General features: G+C 45.1%; 1 protein-coding gene across 4 annotated transcripts in view; it reads right to left on the reverse strand.

Moving 5' to 3' along the window:
* TNC (tenascin C) overlaps positions 1 to 23,619 on the reverse strand; it is a 61,818-nt gene that overhangs the window by 4,866 nt on the left and 33,333 nt on the right. For 2 of the 4 annotated variants that reach the window (XM_090274631.1, XM_090274630.1), the window contains 9 exons: positions 17,196 to 17,468; positions 12,306 to 12,428; positions 11,067 to 11,210; positions 8,885 to 9,004; positions 7,095 to 7,238; positions 6,232 to 6,362; positions 2,914 to 3,046; positions 1,191 to 1,342; positions 316 to 412 (listed from right to left, as the gene is read on the reverse strand). In XM_090274631.1, the coding sequence (XP_090130757.1) occupies positions 316 to 412; positions 1,191 to 1,342; positions 2,914 to 3,046; positions 6,232 to 6,362; positions 7,095 to 7,238; positions 8,885 to 9,004; positions 11,067 to 11,210; positions 12,306 to 12,428; positions 17,196 to 17,468 (1,317 nt within the window). Of the gene's footprint in view, positions 1 to 315; positions 413 to 1,190; positions 1,343 to 2,913; positions 3,047 to 6,231; positions 6,363 to 7,094; positions 7,239 to 8,884; positions 9,005 to 11,066; positions 11,211 to 12,305; positions 12,429 to 17,195; positions 17,469 to 19,045; positions 19,319 to 22,382; positions 22,659 to 23,619 lie in introns of all 4 variants that reach the window. The other 2 variants (XM_090274629.1, XM_090274632.1) reach the window with 2 other exon arrangements.

Consider the following 23,619-nt stretch of genomic DNA (forward strand, 5'->3'; position numbering starts at 1 on the left):
ATGGTTACACTGGGAGCCCAGGACAGAAGCAGTTACTGGTATCAGAGAGGACAGTTTCATAAACGGTTCAGTGAATGACTTAAGGCTAGGCTCATTCTTAAGGCCTGGCTGTTGGCTCTCCCTTGACCAGATTTTTATTTTTAATGACCCAGGGAATTTAAAATATTTTCCACTGAGAGGTTCAAATTCTGAGTCTGTTACCAGAACTGTTTCCTCCACGTCCATTTCTCTCGCATAGGTTACTACCGTAGGTTGGGACAGTGACAGGAAGGGCAGACATGGACTTTTGGGCACAAACATGCAGGGCTGCGTTACCGAGCCAGAATTCTTCTCTGCGGTCCCCAAACCCAGCAGCATAGGCCTTCCAGTTTCGATAGAAATCCTCACGTCCATTTTTGCGTCTCAAGAACACCTATAAACATAACCAGTGAGTCTAGGTGCACTTAAGCTATTGAAAGAGGGAGGAGGTATCTTCCTTAGAGGAAGAACACTGGACTATGGGAAAAGCCCAGTCCCCAGCTCTGCCTGTCACTAATTTGCCAGGTAACTCTGGGCAGGTGACCTCTTCTCTCTGAGCCTTGGTGTCCTCACCTGAAGAATAGGGACTAAAACTACCACTCAGCTCTGACTGGTAATGACATGTCCACGCAGTGCCATCACACGTAACAAATGCACCATCCTGGGGCAGGACGTTGGTACTGAGAGAGGCTGTGTGTGTGGGGACCAGGGTATATGGGCACTCACTGTATCATATGCTCAGTTTCATTGCCAACCTAAAACTGCTCTAAAAAATAAAGTTTATCAATTGAAAAAACATTACTCAGATTGCATGATAGGGACTGAACTAATTAATATAAAACTCTTAGCACAGTGCAGTGCTTGGTAGATAGCAGGTGCTAATTAATATACATAGTAGGTTTATGACCACTGTCATTTTTATGCATCACAGAACTGAGGATCAGATGAGATAAATTATAAGAACGTTATTTTCCTCTGTTTTTTAATCCCCAGCTTCTTTCCCATTCTTTGGTTTAACTGATAATCCCTGAACGTCTCTGTGTGACAGGCACTATCTTACAAAACCACATGCACCTTGGGGTCAGAGTGCAGGGAGAGGACCTCCACCCCTCCTGCCCCACCATGTGCCCTCTGCCCCCATCCGCCATGCCTGAAGTTTCAGTGATACTCACGATCCAACCACCGCCATCAGAGGTCATGTCACAGAAGACTTCCAGAGGCTGGGCCTTATCACTGTCCAGATAAATGGTGTAGAGGCCAGAGGTCGTGTCCCCATTCAGCATTGCTTGGGAGCAGTCCTTGGGGAATGGGTACAGGAGTCCGGCTACGGGAGAAGAGGAAAGAGTGATTGTCAGTGAAGGAAGACTGGGGTAGGAGCTTGTACATTTCAGTTCTACTATTTATTGGCTGGATGACTTACCCTTTCTGGGACAGTGTTCCCTTATAGGCAAGATGGGACAAAACCTATTTTGCAAGGGTGCAATGAGGCGTAGAGGTTTTGGCTGTAAGGGACACATCCATCTCGGTCCCTTATACTGATGGGAGCCGTCAGTGATGTCAGTGGGGGGAGGGCTAAGCCACGGTGATGGGCATGTGTGAGGTTGGCCTTGATCTACCTGGGGCAGCCAGGCAGCACCTGACAAGCACTCAGGTACTGGCCAGGAGGGCTGTGTTCCTAGCACCCTGTGGGTGGCTCGCTGAGGATCAGGGCACTCTCTTAGGCTGGATGCATCTTAGTGTCATCAGACAACTTAGAAGCCAAAGACAAGGGTTACAGTCCTGAACTTGCCACTTCCTTGCCTTAGGATGTCAGAGAAAGCATTTAACTACCCCGAGTCTGGGAATCTTGGGTGGGGGGGAAACAAGAATGCCTGGGGAATTTCCAAGTGCAATAATGTGATGCTAAAAATTAAACACATGATAGATACAGACAGTCTTGGGTCTGTGCTTAGCATGTGGCACAGGGAGTTGACGGCCAGAGCAGTTCTTTTTACTGCCCTGACTCCTCACTGTACCACCGTACTTCACCTTCCCCTTCCCCTGAGGTTGCAGCATTAGCTGTTTTCTTGTCTACTTCACAACCCTAGTCTGAGGTCATCTTTAGGGCACACTCATACTGTTGCATTCCCAGCACCTGGTGTAAGTTCAGGCAAAGAGGTCTGTTTGCCTGTGCACTTCTGTGAGCAGGTGTGTGCACCGTGACCAGAGTGAAGTGTGAAGGGCAGGTTCAAGGGTCCCCAAAGGTCAAGTCCTTCCTGCCTAGGAATAGCTGCTTCCTCTTATTCACCAGGGGAACACCTTGCGTATTTGCCACCTGCAGAAGACACTCAGTGGCAGGGTGTGGAGATGGGTCCCTGGTCCTGGAACATCTGAGCCCAAACCTGACTCTAACTCACGGGGTAGTCTTGAGCAGTTCATCGAGTCTCTGTTTCCCCACCAAAAACTGTGTGATTTTGAAGATGGACAGGCTTTGTAAATACTGACATCCTGAGAAAGAGGGGGACCCTAAGCTTAGAATGAGCCCTGAGAATGAACCACACAATGAGCTAGGAAGTCAAATACAATACAAGGACCCTCACAAAGATCTTGTGAAGAAGGGATGGTTATTAATCCCGTGGTATAGATGGCATAACTGAGGTGTGTAGAATGGCAGTGACTTTCCTGAGTCACACGGAGCAGGTGGTGGAGATGAGGATTGAATCCAGACGTTCTCACTCCTGACCCTCCTTCCCTTTCACCATGGGCCCTGTTATCCCTTGCACCCATATCCTTGGGCTTTCAGGCAGTGGCAGGGAATTGATCCTTTTTAGATCTGATAGAAAAGTTTAATGTAGCAGTCGGAGGAGAAGAGGAGGGTTGACTCAGCTCACAAAGTCTGGTCCCTGAGCTCCTTACTTGTGGTGAAGATGATCTGGACCAGCTTGCTCCTCAGGGGCCCGTTCAATGCCTGGATCTTTGCTGTGTAGTGAGTGGATGGGTTCATCTCTGCTAGGCTGTAGGAGGTGGTGTCTGGACCCACAATAACTTCCTAAGGGCAGAAGAAAGAATATGATAACTTTTGGCCACATAAATCCTCAGGATACAGATGATCCATTCATTTATCCACCAATCCAGTTTTTATTTTTTCCTTTTGTTTCCATTTATTTCTTCATTCAACAAGAATCTACTGACTCCCGATCTGTGCCAGGCTCCATGCTCACTTCTCAGATATCAGAGATGGGGTGAATGCAGCATGAGCAAAGGTCCCGGGGCCAGAAGAGGCAGAACTGATTAAAATAATGTGAAAAGGCAACAACCTACCTCACCCATCCTTGGTTGTCGGTGGGGGAGTGACAGAAGAGGTGGGAAAAGACCAGATGACAAAGGGCCTTAAATGCCATGCTATGGAATTTAAAGTTTATCATGATAAGAAATGGAGGTTCCTAAAAGCTTTATGACATGAACCCAATTTAATCTGGTAGCAAGGTGAATTACACAAAGGACAAAGGGTTTGGACTTGGAGACAATTATATCAGTCATTCCTAAATATGGCTCTTTCTCACAGCCCCCTGGGAAGCTTTAAAATAACCCAACACCTGGGCTCCATCCCAGACAGGCTGGATCATGAGGGCCAGAAATGGGGCCTGGCCAGGTGCATATTTAGGAAACTCCCCGGATGATTCTGAAGCACAGTCAGGGGATGCATACAGTGCTCAGTAGGCAGGGCATGTGAGGACCTGAGCTGAGCCAGCATGCCCTTCTTCTAGAGCAAAGGCATCCAGGGGAGGCAGGCGTGCGCAGCTGCGGTACGCGTCTACAAGCAAACGAGGCTTGCAGTCTGGGACCGGTCACTGTGCTGCTGTCCAGAGGTGGTGATCATTTTCAATTTGCAGGAAATTCCCTTCCTTTTCAAATCTTCTTCCTAGCTTCTCATGCTTGTGAAATCACCTCTTAGCAAATGCCCTTGGTGTCTGGGATTAGAATTCAATCTCCATTCCTAGCTAACTAAATACAGTAGGGCTCTCTACAACCTGCAAACCCAGCTGACTGGGTTTAGGCAGTAATGCATCAGTGTGGAGGCTCCTGGAAGGTTCTCTTCCATCCTTACAACTCGGCAGGTGGAGTTATCCTGATTTTTCCAATGGGGCTGGAGTTTCAGAGAAGCGAAGAGACTTGCTCTCATTCCATAGTTTATTGATGGGAGGGCATGGTCCCCCAACATCCTGTCCAGGACTCTTTCATCCTACACCAGACTGATTTTCTGGAGTGAGTGACAGAAAGCTGGGGATCAGACATACAGGAAAGTAAGCCAGGGTGAGTACTCGTTTAATACCAATGACCTAGTGACCTTTGCATGGCCCCCAGGTCTGGTCCTTGTGGAGGGATCAGGTACAAAGCTGGGTCCATTGAATTACTTTGGGATACAGTTACCTATAAGCTTCCTAGGCTGCTGTGCAAAGTCATTTTTTTCTAGGCAATTAGGACAGATTGAAATGAGACTCATGACTGTAGGTGAACACCAAATTCCAGACTGCCTGAGCAGGAGGGGACCTGAGAAATTGGTGGCTCCAGTGCACTCATTTCAGAGATGTGAACACTGCCACCCAGAGAAAGTAAGGGGCTTGCCTCTGTTCACACAGGGAGTTAGTACGTTATTATACCAATTCCAAGAAGGGCCACGACAGTAACTAGAAATGTGTGTCCGCTTCTGGTTAAGCATGGCAGATTGGACTTTCCAAATTATCTCTGCTGGTCTCTGATGCCCACTAAAATGAGAGTAAAAGGATATAAAGTTTAAACCCACAAAGTGAGGGACATGGCAGAGGAGACAGCCCCAGGCATGGGGTGTCATCAGAATCCTGATGGATGGCAAGCGTGCAGTGGAGTGACAATGAGGGACAGAATATGGAGAATGCTGAGGGCTGAGTGGGCAGAGCCAGTCAGAGGCTCCATGGTGAATGCTCCAGCACCCAGCAAGTTCAGGAATGAAATGCATGCGAGAGCACAGATGCCTTTGAAGGTCAGGGTGGGGCATGGCTGAACAAAAGTTTGTTTAAAAGTTCTGTGTGAGAAACAGACTTCCTAGCTCTAACAGTCTGCATGATGGCCCTTCCCTGTCCAGATGGGAGGCTGAGGTTTAGTCTCTGGAAAAGCTGAGCCAGAGAATAGTCTCTGGATCCAAACCCAGCAGGGCTAGCTGCAGGGGAGGGCGAGGCGTTACACTAGAAACAGAAGGTTTGCGCACAGTGGGGGCCCATGTGCTTTCTCCACCTAGGCTCTGGCAGCCTCGTTTGCAGGAGTCGGACGATCCTCTGGGGAGACTGAGTAGCTCAATAGAAAGGGCGTACAGAACTGATACTTGGGAGTCCCCCTAAAACTTGCTGGGTACTCGCCCCATAGTTGACAAGCCCTGTCTGTGTGATTGGAATTCCCAGTCAGCTGTTCCATTCTTGGCTCCAGACAGTGGGTGGAAGTCTCCAATATGAAAGATGGAGACCTAGACCAAACCAACAGCAGTGAAACAAAAGAGAACTTGGAAGAAACACTATACAGGTCATAGGATAAAATAACAATAACATATATTGTCATAGACAAAGAGAAGATGATGCACAAAATGCAAACAATATGCTAGAAACAGATGACCATGCAGAGAATAAGTAAGAGATCCTGGAAATATAAAGTATGATGCCTGAAACTAAAAATTTAATAACAAGTTTTAGAAGGTTAAGTTGGGAAAGTCTCACTTGTGTGATGGTTTAAAGTTATTTCAAACTAAAAAATTAAAAGAAAGTTCCTGGTAGAGAAATAAATAGTATGAATCATTCCTGTAAACAGTACTAACCGTTCATGTCATAAGAACATATTTCAAACATATGATGGAGTGATGCTGTCTGGGAGATAATGTATGTATATGTGGCAAAAATGCAGAAGAAGCCTTTGGCCTTTGCTCAATATAATATCAAAGGACCAAGAATCCAGCTCCTAAACTGTTCTCAAGTCCTATGAGCAGTGGTTCTTGACCTTGCTTGGCTGGCTACCCACACTGGAGTCTGATGAAAATGAGAGAGGCTGGAGCGTATGATTCAGCAGCATATGATCCAGTTCCTATGAATTTTTTTTTCAGCCTCAGTGGTACTGGGACAGAGAAACACACCCAGATAATTCTTCCCTACTTTGAGGATAATATAAAAGTTTCAACTCGCAGTGGAGACTTGTTTATATACTTCAAGATACCTTGACTGTACCATCCACGGATTCATACACCAAGAGGTAACCAGTGACAGATGCCCGAGGGCGTCGCCAGGTGAGGCGGGCAGTTTCCGACTGAACCTCAGTAGCAGTCAAGTCTCTAGGAGAATCGAGGTCTGGAGAAGATAAGACATTTAATAGCAAATAAGTCAGCCAGTGTAAGACAAAAAAATCCCTGACTGGGTATCAGGAGGCCTGGGTCCAAGTCCCTTTCTAACCGCTGCCCTATACCACCTTGGATGGTAAATGAGGAGATTGAGCCATATAATCTTCAAAGCCACACATCCTCGGGGCTTCATCTCATCCTAGGGGCCACGTTTTCCTGAGCCCAACATGGCTGTGATTGACCTTGGTTGGATTGGGGGAGAAAGACACAGCTGTGGGCATATTACTGATGTCCCTTGTTTCTAAACAAGAGGACAGACAGATGGATACCGATATTGGTACTCACCCCTACTGAAAGGACGCTTTCTCTATTTCCCTACTGGCTACGGTTTGTAAAAATATCTCAATGTGTAAAAACCCAACGGACATCTAGGAAAACTTGCCCGAAAAAATCTTTCCCTTACAATATTTCCCTGCCTAGATCATGGATCGTTAAGTACTGGATTTAGGGTCAGTGGGGACTGGTTTTCCACTTAAAGGCTCTTCTTTTAAAGTCGTTTTCTGGTCCACCGGGAGAACAGATCATTTCAGTTCAGAAGGAAATGGTGTGTTTCTTCAGGTCCTAATTGAGTGGGCGCTGGTGAATTTAGCTGATGCAGACGTCATCACATTGCAAGGATCTGACTTAAGAGGGAAGTGGGAGAGGTGACTGTTTAAGGTAGGGGCTCTTGGTGTCTTTGTACCTGTTGTGAACTTGGTATCGATGGTGGAGCTTTTCTGGGGCCCTTTCTCTGCAAAGATCCTCAGCGTGTACTCCGTGGCCGGCTCGAGGTTGGTCAGCATGTACTCCACCGTGTTCCCAGACACTGTTCGCGTAATTTCTGGCACTAAACATGAAACACACACACCGCGCCAGTCACCCCCGCTGGTCTGAGCCATCAGCAGACTCGGCCAACAGTGCGCACACCTCCTCCTAACACAGACCCATTCAGTGACCCTGCAGAAAATCAGATCTGATTTCTGAAATGACTCACGCCCCGTTCTCTCTCTTGAGCACTCACCTCTTTTACACAAGATTTATCATATGGAGAGTGAATTTTTCCAGGCACCGAATCAGAAGAAAGGGGAACTTGGGGTCAGGAGAATTTTCCAGATGGTTCAGGCACAGGAACCAGTTGGAGGAGAGGTACTGTAACACCTTCAAGCCTTGGGCTGCCCACACTTAATCTGTCCTAGGGCTTGTCGCCCCTCTCCTTTTTATTTATGTACATATTCTTTTATACTTTGACAAATGTTGTTAAATCATTAGGCTGGGGGACCCCCAAAATTGGGCAACCGACATACCAGAGCCTGGTTCTGCCTTTGCGAGCCCCTGGGTCAGGGCAACAGTGGAAACCAAACACCAGTGCCCAGGTGGATATGTTCCTCCCCTAATCGCTGGTGACCAGGGTGCAGTCCTGGGCAAAGTGGGATGAGCTGCCCACCCTACTACATCATCTATGAACACCCCCAGACCAAGCCCTTTCCTAGGCACCCCAAATTTTCATGATTCAGGTGAACTGTACCCTGGTCTATTGCAGGTGAGACAGCACCACCTTCTCAGGCTCGGAAGGGTCTGTGCATAGAGAATATTTGCAATGTGAAGCAGAAGAAGAATAAATGCAAACCCCTCTCCTGCTCCCCACCGCCTCCCCTGGGCTCTGTCCTCACAAGGAACTCTCTTTGGTGGGTGCTGGGTCTCAGTGAAGACATTCAGAGGTCCCAGACACAGATAAGTGTGCCTTCTCCACTACTGAACCATCAAATATAAAACTTGCATATGCTTTGAGATTAATGTAGTAACATTTTTTTCTAGAGGAGCTCATTACAAAAGTATGGGCTCATTCACTGGAAAGGAATCTTTCTCTCTTCCTTCTCTTATTTTCATTTGAGTTACTGAAACAAGTGTTTAATTTGCCAACTGCGTACATTAGCAAAGACGCCTGCAAAGATGAGGGACAATACCTTCTGATTTCTCAATCCCACTTGTGGCAACTGGCCGCCTCTGTGGCCTCTGGGAAGCCCAGGCTCCCAGCGTCCCCTGAAGTAGCCTGTTTAAGACTAAGGTTCTGAACTCCTTCTTTGTAAGAGATGAGAGCTGCTTTCTAGGGAAGATGGCTTGTGCCGGCAGGTGGAGACCCTCGCAGGAGAGGAGGAACAGGCTGAGGAGGCTCCCTTTTGTTGTTCTGTAAATAGACGACTGGACTTCCTTATTGACATAACCACCCCAGGGCAGCTCTTTCACTTGACAACATGCAGAGGCACAGGGACGGGGCCTCCCTGTCACTTGACCAGGCCCCTCCACACCACAGCCACCCAGCCCCAGCCCTTGCTCTGAGGTGGAAATTGAGAGCCACAAGGGCACTGCTGGCCGTCCAGCCTCCCCCTACATTTCTGTCATCTGTTACCAGATGTGGCCGGAGAAGGGAGAATGGGGAGAGTTCCCAGCAGAACAGACAGTCCTCACAGTGCGGAGGACGGGTCACAGCCTCACCTTTCTCCCCCGTGTAGGAGATGACGTAACGGTCGACCGGGGCGATGGCCGGCTGCCACATGGCCAAGGCTGCTGAGTCGGTGATGTTGGCTGTCACCAGGGCAGACGGGCTGTCCAGAGCTGCGAAGAGAGACAGTGATGTGTTGGGGAGATCGTCAGACCACACTGCTCCTGGATTCCCGGTTGGGGACACAGGGTCGGCTGCATGGAAGGTTTAGAGTCCTGACCTTGAAGCCAGGGTGACCTGGGTTCGAGCCAAGACTTCTTCCCTTGCTGGCCAGGTTACCTTGGGTCTCTATTTCCCCCTCCGTAAAATGGGGATACTCATTCTGTCTGGCAGTATCTTCAGTGTTACTCTGATTGTCATGTGATATTATAGGTGGAAAGATGCTGCATAAAATGGAAAGGGCTGAACACGTTACAAGGGTTCTCATTATAGCCCATGTCACTTTCCAAAGGGAAAGTACTTACAGAAACAGAGGAAACTTTGGCGTGAAGGCTGCCTGAGGCTTTTCTTGGTGTTGAGCGAGAGCTCTGGTTAGGTGGCCTGTGGATGACACGGGCCTGGGCTCTGGAGGCCGGGGGTCTGGCTCCTGCCTTGGTTTCTCTGTCTAGGGTCTGTGTGGCCTGTGTCATTTCCCTTCTTCAAACCTTACTTTCTTTAGTTGTCAAAGGGGAGCTGCTATAAGGATGAACAGACATATGTGATATGAGCTGGGGGCAGCTTCAGTAATTGTGGGTGTTATGCTAGTGTTTTGGAGTTGTAGGTATGATTTCCAAATAACTTTTTCTGAGAAAGGATGGATATTTACAGGTCTCTGGCCCATTTAACTGACCACTGCTGCTACCTAACATCGCTTTCTTAGAAACCAACTAAACGCGACTATTTTCCTCTTGCGTTCCCATTTACTACCCAATTATTTTGGGATGACAGCACTGGGAGGATGGAAGGCAGCTGTCATGAGCTCATTTTGCAGATGATGTGCCTGAACCCCAAGAGATGTGATAACTGGCCTGACAGGAGTGGCAGGTTGATTTTGGGGCCCACATTATCTCCTCCAAGTTCCTTCCTGCTTCATCATGCCTGCACAGAATCTCCTTCAACTGATGAGTTCCCCGGTAGCTTGGGAAGAAATGCATCCAGACTTTGCTGTCTGCTGCCATGGAGAATCCATGAATGAAAGATTTCTACGGGGGAAATAAGGGCCTCTGTGGCAGGGTGGACGGGACTCTGGGTTCAGATAGGATGTTTTAATTGCATCTTATAAACTCTTTGAGGCTATTAGGATATTTTAAAAATTTCTACGAGACCCATTCTTTGTACCCTTGAATGGATGAGACTGGATAATTGCTCATATATCAAAGGATAAATTGTTTAGAGACATGGCTGCCCGAGGAGAAATTTTCCAATTCATTCTCCTTCAATGCCGTTCATTATTTCCCTCTCCTTACAGTGTGCTGTCCAAATCAGGCTACGATGGGAAAATAATCCTTTATTTGAGAGGAACACAGAGTTTGGAGACTGAGCTCTGCCGAAATTTGCTTCCAGTATTTATTAGGGATAGGGCCCTGGGTCTCAGTTGTTTCCTCTGAGAAATGGGAATGACAGGGGCCATTATAATGGTTTAAATGAGAAGGGATTAGCAGTGGTACCTGGAATACCGTGGCTGCTCAGCTGAGAACAGTAAGTTTGTAACTGTCAGTGTAACACGTCTGTGTGAAGTACCCGCTTAAAAGGACTCTGGTGATGTGCGGGGACCAGGTGGGCAGGGGGAGGGGGCTGATTGCTCAGTCATCTTACATACAGATGCTTTACCGACATTGTTTCCCGCAATTCTTACCGCAGAGGAAACAGACTTTTACCCATTTCACAGAGAAGGAAGCCGGAGCCTAAGAAATGAATGGACTGCTCATGTATCTAGATGTGGTAAATCTGGGATTTCAAGCCAGGTCTGTGACTCCCACACTTGGGCTTTTTCTTCCATATGGCCCCCAGGAAATGGAGGCCCAGGATGTTTAAGGATAAAATCAGGGCTCCTTAGTGCATAAGAGGATGAGGATGCGCCCGAAATGAGGTATATGATGCTTCAAGCCCAGTCCACTTCCCACTAAGATTTCCTAGATAGAAACATGTCCCCAGCTGCTGAGTCATGAGCAATAATGCTAAAGGTAAGAATAATACCTGTGGTGAAGGTACCCGAGACAGGTTCGCTCTCCTCAAAACCCTTTGTGGCCATGATGCTGACCAGGTACTCGGCTCCAGGTAGGAGTTTCACCAGCCTGACCTGAGTCCTGGTTCCGTCCACAGTGACCTCTTGAGGTGTACCTGGAACACAGGAAAGCAACAGTGGGACTGGGGAGCCTCACTGAAATGTACTCACTGTTGTCCCAAGAAGGGGTGTATCTGATTTGGAAATGACACTTTATCCAACACCATTTTCTTGACTTCTCATTTGCTCCTGCCCTCTGGCATAAGAGACGAGGTCTTACTTTTTGCATAATGTGTTTTTCCATCCAGGCAGATGCCAAAATCCAAGCCAGGAGAGGAAAAAAACATGAAGTCACAATGTGCTAAAAATGGCAAATTTCCGTTGAGAACTGTCATGTTGTGCAAATTATATTTTATTTTCTCACAAAGAATATGGGAAGCTCACTATGTGATGTATATCTAATATATTTAACGCATTGTCTTAGGTTAGGGACATAAAGGCTCCCTTATCACCCAGGACTCTACTCTCTAAGAAAAGAAGATGGTCATAATCAAGTCTGTATTCTTACAGTTATTAAAAAGTCCAAAATTTATATTTCTTAGAATTTTAGGGCTGGGGAGGAGCTTGGACATCAGTTGATCAAACTCTGCATAGAGATGCTACAGCATTCCTCTGAAGAAATTGTCAAGCCTTCTTTCTGTACACACTTCCCCTAACAGGGAGCTCACTACCTGCCAGAATGTTTTTAGACAGATTTGACTGTGCCTCCACTGTGGTCATTTTTATTACAGTCCATCTGCTCTGAAGTAGAACTCCCAATTCCACTAAGTCACAACTTCCCATCCTTTACTGAGACAGACTTTTGGGACCCAAGGGCAAAACCTCACATATATCCAGGTCAAGACCAGCTGTTCAGATGAGTATGCTCAAAGAGAAAAGGGCAGTGGATTTTGTGCCTTCTGTCATGGTGTGAAGACAATATTGGGGATCTATTTCTCATCAATGTTTAGAATTTCAGGACTGGGAAGGGTCTTCATAAAATGACCCTCCCAGGACCATAGCACTTTACAGATGAAGTCTATCCAGATGGTCTTGAACATAAAGATGGCTGGGAGGATAGGAATTATCAGGGTCTCTTCACTATGCTACCCAAACTTTCCAGGCCCCTCCTCCCTGTGGCCTCCCCAAGTCTCCTCCCTCCTGCAACCTACCTCCTGCAATGGGCACATAGGTGACCCGGAAGCTCTCCACCTGGGCAGTGGGTGCCATCCAGCTGACCGTAGCTGAGTTTTCAGAGATGTCTGAGAAAATGATTTCTTTCGGGGAGCCCATGGCTGTCAAGGAGAAAACACAGAAGAAACCCAGAGACAGTGAACTATCTTGCTTGTCAAAGATCCTTCCTGGATTCCTCATCCAGGAAATTTCAGCCCCTAGTCTGTGTCTGAGCCAAGCCTTTAGGATGGAGAATGTGGTGGTCTGAGGTCAAGGTAATGACTTGTTCGAAAGAGCCATTCTTTCATGCAGGTTCAGGGCCCAGGGCTGGGGAGCTGCCATTCGGTTCCATTCAAGGAGAATGTTAGCACCCCAGCTGACATCTGAGGAAGTGTGGGTAAGCGGATTCTCAGCTCGAAATACACCTTCCTCTGATTCTGGATTTGTAGCATTTTTTTTTTTCCTTCAAATCTTGGCTTTCTAGTTCCTTTTATTAAATAATACCAAGGCTTGACAATTGCCTAGTTCTTTGCAATTTGTAAGGATTCTCATTTAGAAAACCCTAAGAAGAAGGTATGATCAACCATTTGACAGAGGAGTAAACAGAACATTCTTGCGGTGTGACCTTTCTGGGTCTCAAGACAGGGCACTAGAACTGAGTACAACCCCAGGATCCTGAAAATAATGTTCACATGGAAACTGACCTCAGCAAACCCATTCCCAGAACTAGATGCAGGTCCGGGGCCAGGGGAGTAACCCTGGGCCCATCACCAAAGCAAACACAGCATGGACATGGGGTCTACCTGCGGGGAAAGCCACGCCCAGGAGCCGGCTCCTGCTACAAACTCCATGTCCTTTGGCTTTCTCTTTGTATGTTTTGGCGTAGCTTTCTGCCCTCTTTAGCTGACCATGCTTAACCAGAGAATTCAGGAAACAATTTTCAGGTCTCCAGGGACCTCACTTCATCTTTTCCCCTCTCCAACCCACGTTGATCATTAAGTTTTGAAAACCACAGACCACTTTGGAGAGGGTGTTTGTTTGTTTTTTCTCTTCATTTCTATCTTTTTCTCTCCTCCTACAGCTTTCTCTTGCAACCTGGTAGCCACCCCCAGACTTTGTGGCTGCCTGGGGGTTTTGCCCTCGCCTGGGAGGGCTGTGGAAACCACACGGGCTCTGGAACCTGCAAGATTTTGGTTGTCCAAATACCATGGAGAGCCTGGGCAACCTGGGGCAGGTCCCTTCATTGCTGTGAGCCTCAGTTGCCTGCCTTCAGGAAGGAATGTTCTGAGGGTTAGCAGAACTAATGGGTATGAAGGCCTAGAGCAGTATCTGACATGTAAGAATTCAAGAAACATGATTTGCCCTTTCTTTTATTTCCCATGTGACTCTTTCTGCCATGGGCCACTGTGGATTTTGAGGTGGCCCCCAGAAAAGGTTTAGGTGAGGCCAGCTGAGGGGGAAAAACCTAGGGGTGGGGGGTCTGCAAACTTCATTGATGCAGGTCCTGGCCCATTTTAGAAGGAGTATCTTGAGGCCACAGCTTTCTGAATCCCAGTTTTGTCATCTGCAAAATGGCAGTATTATTTGCACTATCTAAGAAGCAGAGGGCTCAGCAGCCTCAGCCTTCACACACTCCTGAGAAGCAGTAGCGGTGGGATTCCAGGGTCCATGTGGGTGATATATTTGGACCACAGACCTACCTACGTGTGGAAGACTATTGGTTATTTTAGCATGTCTCCTTCTGCATGAAGAGCCTGGTTCATATGGAAAGGAGGATTGCCAAGCGTCTCTGCAGGCTCGTTGACCTAGGCCCCCAGACACAATGGCATTGCAACACTGTGCTGCGTGGTTTCAAATGCATCTCAACTGGAACTGAGCAGAGGAGTTAGGAGGTTGTTTGGCTGGAAAAGGGGGTGGGGTGGGGTAGGAGGGGGCATGTTCTGGGAATCAGGGAACGGGGCATCGATTACCCCCATTGACCTCAGGGATGCATGTCTGGGACTCCCAATGGTGACAGGTTAAGGAACCCCCAGAAGAGAATGACAAAATTATCTTACTCTGTTGCTGGATTTTGAACTATTTTGTGTCTATTCTGGGGCTCCTCCAGAGGGTACTCAGAGGCATGTAGGCATTGAACTCCCCAGGGGCAAAAGAAGCTCCTGGCAACTCTAGGCCTCCCACAGGGGCCAAGGCTATTGTGAAGAAGTGGCTCAAACCACAGAAGGGAAGAGGTGCCATTGTAAATGCAGGGAGTGACAGACAGAAGAAGCAAAAAAAAGTCACAGCCTAAGTGTCCCTCCGTAGGGAAATGGTTAAATAAATAAGGTGTATGCAATTATCTCTGAGCTCTATTAACAAGCAAGGAACACACCCACACCCAGCCACCAACGACAGTAATGTGTAGAACAGCGGGTATGTTAACCACTGTGCCACAAAAGGGCAGAAGAAGTGAATGTAGATTTATGTCCCATTCTGTCTGTTTGTATAGACTATTTCTGGACGGATACAGGAGAAAGTGGTGATATTTATTGGCTGGCTCTCGATAGAGCACCTGGATGGAAGGGACATAGCAGAACAGACACCACTCTCATCCTATTTTAGTTTTTGGATTTTGAACCAAGTGGCCCATTAAAAATAAAATTTAAATGAAATTACCCAATATTATGTTATGTTGTATCATATTATATTAAATAATAATAACGTATTAATAGCTAATTTTGTTACAACGGCAAGGGAACTCTGCTAAATACTCCGCATGTATGACCTTATTTAAACCTCATGGCTGACCTTTGAGGTAAATTCTATTTGACAGGTTAGGGGACTGAGGCTCAGAGAGAAAAGGAGACTTGCCCAAGGTCACCCAGCTGGTAGGACATCGAGCCTAAATCAGACTCCTAGGAATCCACCCAGAGACTGCAGGCTAACAACTGGGCTACACAGCCTCTAACCACCCTCTGTCACCAACCAGGGCACTCAGGGCTGGCTGCTAGTGCTCAGGGGGTAAGAGGAAAGCCTGCAGCAGCTTCATTTAAAAAAAAAAAAAAAGAAGAACAGAGAATCACAGAGGTTTACAATGGTACAAGAGAAGAAAGAGTGGAGAATGGATGAAAAAACAAAAAGGAAACTTTATAAAACAGATGACAGTTACTCTTCTGTTCTCTCTAAGTACCAGAGCATAGGCGTGCAGACAGACAGACAGACAGACACACACACACACACACACACACACCCCTCTTTGTGTACTAATGGCCCCAGAGAAAGAAATCAAAAGGGCTTCCCCAAAAGCAGGGTCTATCTTTTCTTTTCTTTTGTTCTTAAAAAAAAAATTAAAAACCCCACGATTATTCATTCTCCTTTTGGCTTTGAAACTGCAGGACCTCTAGAAAAAAAGACCCAACAAAACAAAATCAGTAATCAGAAGTAAACTTTGAAAACCACTGTTTATAAACCAAGGTCAAAATCAGGCTCTGCCTCTGATCTGCAGTTGTTTTATGGACAGCCACAGTGGGAGGAGACAAGGACCTGCGTCCCGGGTTAGTGTGCCCTTGTTAATAAGAAACAGGGTTTTTCCCCTGACTGAATCACTGCCTGGATGTCAGCATTTCCTCCACATCTACAAACATTGATTAGGATTTCTCCAGGTGGCTCATTAGGTTCTGAAACTTGACACAACAAAATACCCATCTCTGGACACAGAGGTTTTGGCTAGTGTTGTGCTCTGTGCTTGCCAGACAAGTATGTGCAGGGGTGGGCAAGAGTCGGTTGACAGTTGTTCGTATGGCAAATAATACAATAATAAATAAATAATAACACAAGAACCAACTGTGTTTCGCATACTCGCAGCTGTGAACCTATTTTTGCCCACCCTGTATGTCGTTGGGTGTCTGTCCTCCAGCATGCTCATGTTTAATAGTATTAAAATAAGCTGGCATTTGGGTTCTACCCCAAATCTGGCTGTGTTAGCTTAGGCAAATCCCTTTGCCTTTCTGGGCTCAGGTGCTTCATGCACAGACAGAAAAGGCTGGGCTGCATCATTGCTCTGGTTCCTGTACCCTCTTCCTGTGATTTTATTCTCTCCTCTGGTTCCTCTTTGAAGCAGCCATCTCTTCTAGCTAAGGCTGTATTTCTCTCAATTTTGTGAAGACACTCACCCCACCTGTTGCAGGTCTTTCCTTTTCCTTCTAAAGAGTCATCTTAGTTTCTGTATTATTATTATTATTAGCCATGTTATTAACCATTGTCCTTTATTCTCCTTGATACAACTTATACGGAAAAGGGTTTTCAGTTCCTCCTCTAGTGCCTTTTAGAGTTGCTAGAAGTATCGAATGAAATTAGTGAGCATCAGGAAGAGCAGGCCTTAACTGTGCCAGCTTCCTCTTTTTTTCCTTCCTGATCAAGGTACTGATTATTCACACACAGCACTTCATAAATACTAATTTTTATAGGTGGAGGTACTACTTCCCCATTACTCCTGGGTAATGTAGCTTGAATATTTGACCAAAGAACAAGGAAGTTTATCTCTGGAGAAAAAATGATGAGATAATAGGTAGAAGGAAAAATCTTTGGAATGAAAAAAATGCGATAATTGTAATGGTGTATTCATGACGATAATAAGTACATAAATACATCTCATTTGCCAAGCCCTTACTATGTGCCAGTCCTTTTGCTATGGGCTTTCAATGAATTATTTAATCCTCACAACACTATTAAATAAATGGCATAATACTTTGTCTAGTGACTCAACCAAATTGTCGACAGTCTCCCCATCTATAATCGAAAGAGCCAGGATCTGAAGTCTGAGTCCGAAGTTCCCATAAGTTCCTAGCCCCGTGAGAAGAAGACCCCCAAGGCGTGACTTTTCTCCATGCTCTCCTGTTTCTGTACGGTACCTGTGGTTGCTAGAGCACTGACTGGCTGAGAGCGCCTTCCACTGCTTATTCCATAGAGTTCAATGTCATATTCGGTGGCCTCTCTGAGACCTGTTATGTCCCTGGTACGTTCGGGGGCAGGGAGGGTTATTTCCAGTGGCTCAGACTGCTTTTTGGTATCTCTGATTTTGAGAACAAAACTGTCGAAGACCCCTTCATCAGCAGTCCAGGACAGACGGAAACTGTCCGGGGTGGCATCTGAAACCAGGAGGTTGTCGACCTCTGGCTCGGCTTCTAGAAGGGGAGAAAATGGTGCAAGGAGGAAAGACAACATCATTGATCGGCATGAACAATCTTCTCTCCAGCGGGATGTCAATATGCAGAGTGGTGCCCTCGCTCTCAGAGAAACAAGTGTCCTGAGATACGGAAAGTAAAATTATTAAACATGAAGGAGTCTAGCAGGCCTAGGAGAAGCAAAAGATGATGTTGACACATTTAATACAAACCAAGCGGATACTTGCATATGTGAGCTTTGTCTAAAAGCAATTCTATAAATCCACATCTGGACTCAGCATTGGCCCTCCCCTGTATTATTAAACAAGTTCAAAGCCAGTAACTTGTTTACATTTGCTCTCTGTCTTCCAGTGGCTGAGTGCCCATCCTCTGTGAGATCTTTTTCTTTTCTTTTTGAAAAAACAAATAAACCAGCATTAACGATCTGTAGAGCTGCCCATGATGATACTGCTGATTATATTTCCCTTGATCATGAGCAAAATGGCTTTTCAAATGAAATAAATGTTATGATATTCTTGCTTTTTTCTTGGAGCTGTCTTACTAAAGGAGGCTCCTACTCTTGACTGGCTTGCTTTTTTTTTTAACCATTAGATAAGTGTTAAGATGGTCGAATTGAGGCTTGGAACCTCTTGTGCTAAATACTTTGGACTCAAGGTATTATCTTGGATTGCCTGAACTAGACAAAGCTCAATGTCACCATAAATTTACAGCTGAGTTTCCCAAAGTGTATTCATAGCAAACTGTTCCTGTTTGATCTTCTTCCTTAAAAGGTATCCATTGTCCAGTAAGTTTGGGAAATACTGCCTGGGTAAGTTACTTTTGGAGAGACTCATACATATTAGGATTTTCTTTAAAGCCTTGTGGTCAAGGATCCCTTTAAACTAAGTTTAAGTCAGTGTTTCCAAAACTTATTTGAACACGTGCCTTCTTCACCTTGTAGGACCTTTGAATATTCCACAGAAGTAGTAATCTCTAGGAAGACACTGGGAAACACAGAATTTTGAATGTTAATATTGTTAATGCTCTATTTTTCTAGGAATTACTAATCTTGAGAAAATTATGGATTTAGTCTGTGTTGAAGAATATCCATGATATTAGTGATTACCAATATAATAAGTTGATAATTGGTTTTGCAATGATGAGCCCACCTGGTAAGTTTGTCAAGATCATAGTGGAAACTTTGAGATAGTAAATGCTGTAAGTTTCTGAAACATACTCATTGGTACATTTCTTCTGAGAAAGCTGAAATGTAGCTGGGGACCAGCCAGGATGCACACAGGGCAAGGTGATGCGGAGTAAACACACAAGAGCTACAGATAAGACATATTCTAAAGGATTTGGAACACCAAGTGGAAACATTTCGACCTTCTCGTTTTCTGGAGTGGGAGAAGGGGGAGTGCTCATTAGAGACGTAAGACAAGGGAGAACGTGGTGGTGGGGGGCATAAAAGAACAGGCCACATCTATGGATTAAGTAGAGAACATGGACAAGGATGTTAAAACCATAGTGTTATGGTAAATGGATTACACGGGAGGAAACCAGGAAGAGAAGAAAATGGCTCACTTGAATCAAAATACCTGTAACAATCTCAGCCCTCAAGGGCTTCGTTTGGTGCCCTTGGGTAAAGCCAGAGACCATAACCTCATAGCCAATGCCAGTTATGAGGCCTCTGAGCTCCAGCTTCCTCTGGGTTCCTGAAAGTGTGAATTCCTGGGGATCCAGCAGCTTCCCCAAATCCACCACCGTTACTAGGAAGCTGTCAAAGGCATTCTCCGATGCCATCCAGGAAACTGTGAACCCGTAGGGATTAATGTCGGAAATGGTTAGGTTTTCCAGAAGGGGCAGAGCCTCTGAAAGAAGGGAGGAGTGAAAATAACTCAGGTTAGCAGCACTGACTCTGCTGGGATAGCATAAGTCTCTACAAACACCGACAGATACCCAATCAACCATTAAATGTGTTATATTCTCAGCCAATTAGGAAGAGTTTATTAGGTGCCAGATGATGCTATTTTGTGTAAATCTCATAATAAGCCTATGAGATAGATATTATTTGCATTATATGGGCAAGAAAACTGAGCTTCAAAGAGATTAACTTGGCCAAAGTCACAAAGCTAGTATGTGACAGCAAGGCTTTTTTAAAGCAGGTTCTGACTTCAAAGGCCATGAACATGTTATGCAATTGGATATTTCGTGTTGGGTTTGGGCCCTTTCTCTACTTTCCATTGTCTTCTGGTCTTAAAGAAAATCAGCTATTTTTTTTTCCCTTCAAATATACCTCCTTTTTGGTATACTTCATATGTTTCTATTCCACTTCTTCACATTTTGAATGAAGTTGATTGGGCCAATTGGTGGCACATGTTGACAAGTTGAGCTAAAGGGAGGAAGTACGATTTTTCATGTGTCAAAATTAACAAATTATGATTATGGCCAATAAAGAATACTAATATTTGCTCATTCTTTTGCTGTGTATTTTTTTTCCTGGATAAAATTATGGGATAAGGACATGCCTGGATCTTCTATAAGTTCCGACATCATCATTTGTTCATTCATTCACCAAATATCGTATCTCAGGCACTCTTCCTTGTTAGGTGCTAAGAAGTTCTTTTCACACATTGTGATTCCCAAGAGGACTGAGCTTATAAGAGCTGAATTTCTGTCAATACATCCCTCCCCCATCACACCTAAAGAAACAGAGAGGTCAATAACTCGTCCAAGGTCACATATCTACTAGGTGGCTAGGCTGAGAGCCAACCCAGGCCATCAGATTCCAAGTTCAATGTTCTTTCCACACCCTTAGCCAACATCTAATTAGCCAACCCCATCAGTACTGGCAAGTCCCAAGGCAGAAGCAGGATTAGTGAAGGTCCAAAGCCTCCCCTCTTGCGAAACAAAACAGTAATGGTGCATGTATTTATTTTTTTGTCAGAAGGGGCTGGGGGATGGGAATTCCATCGCCAAGGCTGCTTTAGCTGCATCTAGTTTAGAACCTTCTTTTTCATCGCAGCTAAATGGAAACTTTCAAAGAGATAAATGACCATACATTAATGCCCCCAGTCTAATCCATAGGATGTAAAGAAAACTGTTTTACAAAGAAGTGTTTAGTGACTGAATGAACAAGTAAATCAATGTCCTCATCCCCTAAGCAGAGGTTTAAATTTTACTGTGGCCTGGACTTTCTATACTTATGTTGAAACACTTGGTGTTTATTTTGAGGCTTTTTTTTCCCTTTTTTTACCATGTAAAGATCTCCCCAGAATCATAACTGCATCAAAGGCAAAGATGAAATCACATGTACTGTGCAAACAGGCTTCCTTGTCTGTAAGACAAGAGTCTCAAATTCTGTTGCTGAGCTTTGTTTAGATAAGTGGCGCCTTGCTTTCATAGCTGGCTTCTTTGCCCCTCCTCACCATCAAAGCAGCGCATGCTGATGAAAAGGGGGGTGTTCAGGCTAATTAGTCAGTCAAGGGTCTGTTATTCGTAGTCCCTCATGTTCATTCCCCCCCACCCCCCCTTTTTAAAATATGCTTCTTTTAAAATACTGTCTTTTCTCCTCAAGGATTAGCTGAGACAATGCTGTCACTGCATCTAGGCTTCCCAGAACCAGTTCTTCTGATCTCCTTTTCTTCTCTCTATTCTATGGATACAAGAGCCTACAAGTCAGGGCCCGATGGTCTCTGTGGCTGGCCATTCCTGTCCTCCTGGCAAGTGAGCGTCTCATGTCATGGCTACCCAATCCCCACTAAGGAATTACCATGGTCTGGGTTTGAAATCTGTGTGAATGACTGAATTTACATTAGATAACAAGACAGAAAATATAGCCATTTTTGGATATCACATTAAAACCTGTCTAGGATTCTCTTAAAAATAATAGGAAAGTCATGATTGCATAGGTCTGTTGATTCTATCTAGGTTTACTGCTGATGTTTAAGCACACAACTTTCCTTATGGTGTTGGGAGAAAGCAGGAAGGACCCAGCAGCAACTGTAAAATGCCAGCTGAGTGCGGGGCAGTTACATTTCATCATATCCACTTTGTTTCTGGGACAAGGCTGCCAGAGGGATCTGTGGGTATCGTCTCTTCAAAATAAGGAACTTGGAGTTCAGAGCAGTTAAGAACCAGATAAGGTTAGGTAACTGAAAAGAATGTGGGCGAGGGTTAGAAGCCACTCAGCCTGATCTCACAATCCTCCAGTTCAATACTTATTAATGTATCTCATTTACAGAAATTGAGGCCCAACGGGAGTCCTGGTTTAATGTGAAAATCAGAGGGCAAAGTTGGTTCTCCTGCTTTCCAGACTAGATAGTTGGCAAACTGGCACTATCTGAAGCCTTTGCCATTGATTTAGGAGGATCTCAGGAAAGAAAATAGGAAACATTTCTTTGCATAATTCAAAGAGAAGTTAGAAGTCAAGTTTAAGAATGGGTAAGGTTAGATTAAGCTTGGAATTTATCTGCTGTCCTAGGTTGAGCCTTCTTAATCTGTTATAAAGTCAATTTTTAAAAAGTATTGTTTTAGAAGAAAAAGATAAATTCTTATATTTCTGGGGCAGGTAGTTTATAGACTGACTGCCTTCCATAGCATGATTTACGGATAAAATTCCTACTCCAGGGCATCATTGACTTACAACTCACTCTTTGGCCAGAATCTCCAAACTGTGAATCAGACAGCCTATAAAACTAAGCATAGAAATTCATGCCAGTTCTACACAACTGTTGACTACTTTGTCTCCATTTCCTACGAGTGGCTGTGGAAGATCCCTCTTTGTAGTAGAATCTACTCCCTCTCCATTTATTAGTTTATATATGGAGTGAAGACTATACTTTGGGTTTAGTTTCTCTTTAGAATGTCTATCACTTCCCCCCCTTTCCCATCTCAGAATTCTAAGCAGACGAGTGAGAACCTTTGAAAGAGTACCTGTCATGACAAAGGCAGTGAGGGGTCTGGTGGGGTCCCCAGCCCAGGTGGTCCCTGTCACACTAACGTCATAGCTAGTGTTCTCCACCAAGCCGGTGATGTGAGCATGCTGTGCGTCTCCTGAGACTGTGAATTGCAGGGGCTCATGCAACGCATGAGAGTCGCTAACATTGATAACAATCTTTGCAAAAGGCCCAGCTCGAGTGGTCCATGATACGTTGAAGCTGTCAGAAGTGACATTGCTAAGGATTAGCATGCCCAACTGCGGCTCTGGCTCTGAAGAAGAAGGAACACAGGCAGAGAGAAAGAGAGAGACATTATTAGAGGAAGCAGTGTGGATCTTTCCAGAATGTAGCCATAGAACATGAAAGTATCAATCCCTCCAAATATTTGATGGCAGGTAGTATATTAGGCTCCATTGCTTTGTCTGCAGGCATGGATTTGCATTCTTTTTAGGTGTAGACATGACCATATGCTAGTCATGTATGAAGAAAAGTAAACAAGCCATGAGAGCAGCAGGATGAATGCAAAGGGCATTAAAGGTACATTCTCTAAGGTTTGCAATGGGGCCTTAGCTCTGTAAGATGTTCAAAGAAAAGACAGCTTCCTATTGAAGCGTGTATGGTAAAAATGGAAGACTATATCTTACCCTAGAGATTAACAGAGCATGCTAGCATTTTAAAGACTGAAATGCTGGTTCCTGTAAAGAAACTTAATATTTAGCCCAGCATTTCATAAACTGATTGATCAATGGATACCCTTTATGAGGAATATTCTTTGAACATCTCAAGGACCGAGTGTGTCACTGAGCACCTTAGAAAATTTACTCTGAAATTTCCTTATTTACTCTTCTTTATATCTATAACAATTAAAGGTTAATATCTATACAAGAGAAATTCTTCATCGTATTTAGAAACCCAAATGTATATGTCATAAGAAAACTTACATCTCACCCCCAATACTGTAAATATGAACATGGCTTTCACTAAAAATTCCCTGGTGTATGCAAATGTTAAAGAAAAACTTGAAGTTGGGTATTGCATTTTTTTCTGATTAGGAAATTCACCTACTGAGTCATTTGGAAAGATGGATAATTCCACGAAGGTTAAGTTGCTCTTGTCCTTTGAAGCCTAGACAATCAGCGATGAGAGCAACTAATTTTTAAAGTCGGGGGCCTATACTGCTACTTTCAACTGGGATGTACTATATGATCTGGCTTCCTGAGTTCACATTTACC

The sequence above is a fragment of the Furipterus horrens genome, unplaced genomic scaffold (genome assembly GCF_987537825.1).
Source record: "Furipterus horrens unplaced genomic scaffold, mFurHor1.1.pri manual_scaffold_4, whole genome shotgun sequence".
Classification (NCBI taxonomy): domain Eukaryota; kingdom Metazoa; phylum Chordata; class Mammalia; order Chiroptera; family Furipteridae; genus Furipterus; species Furipterus horrens.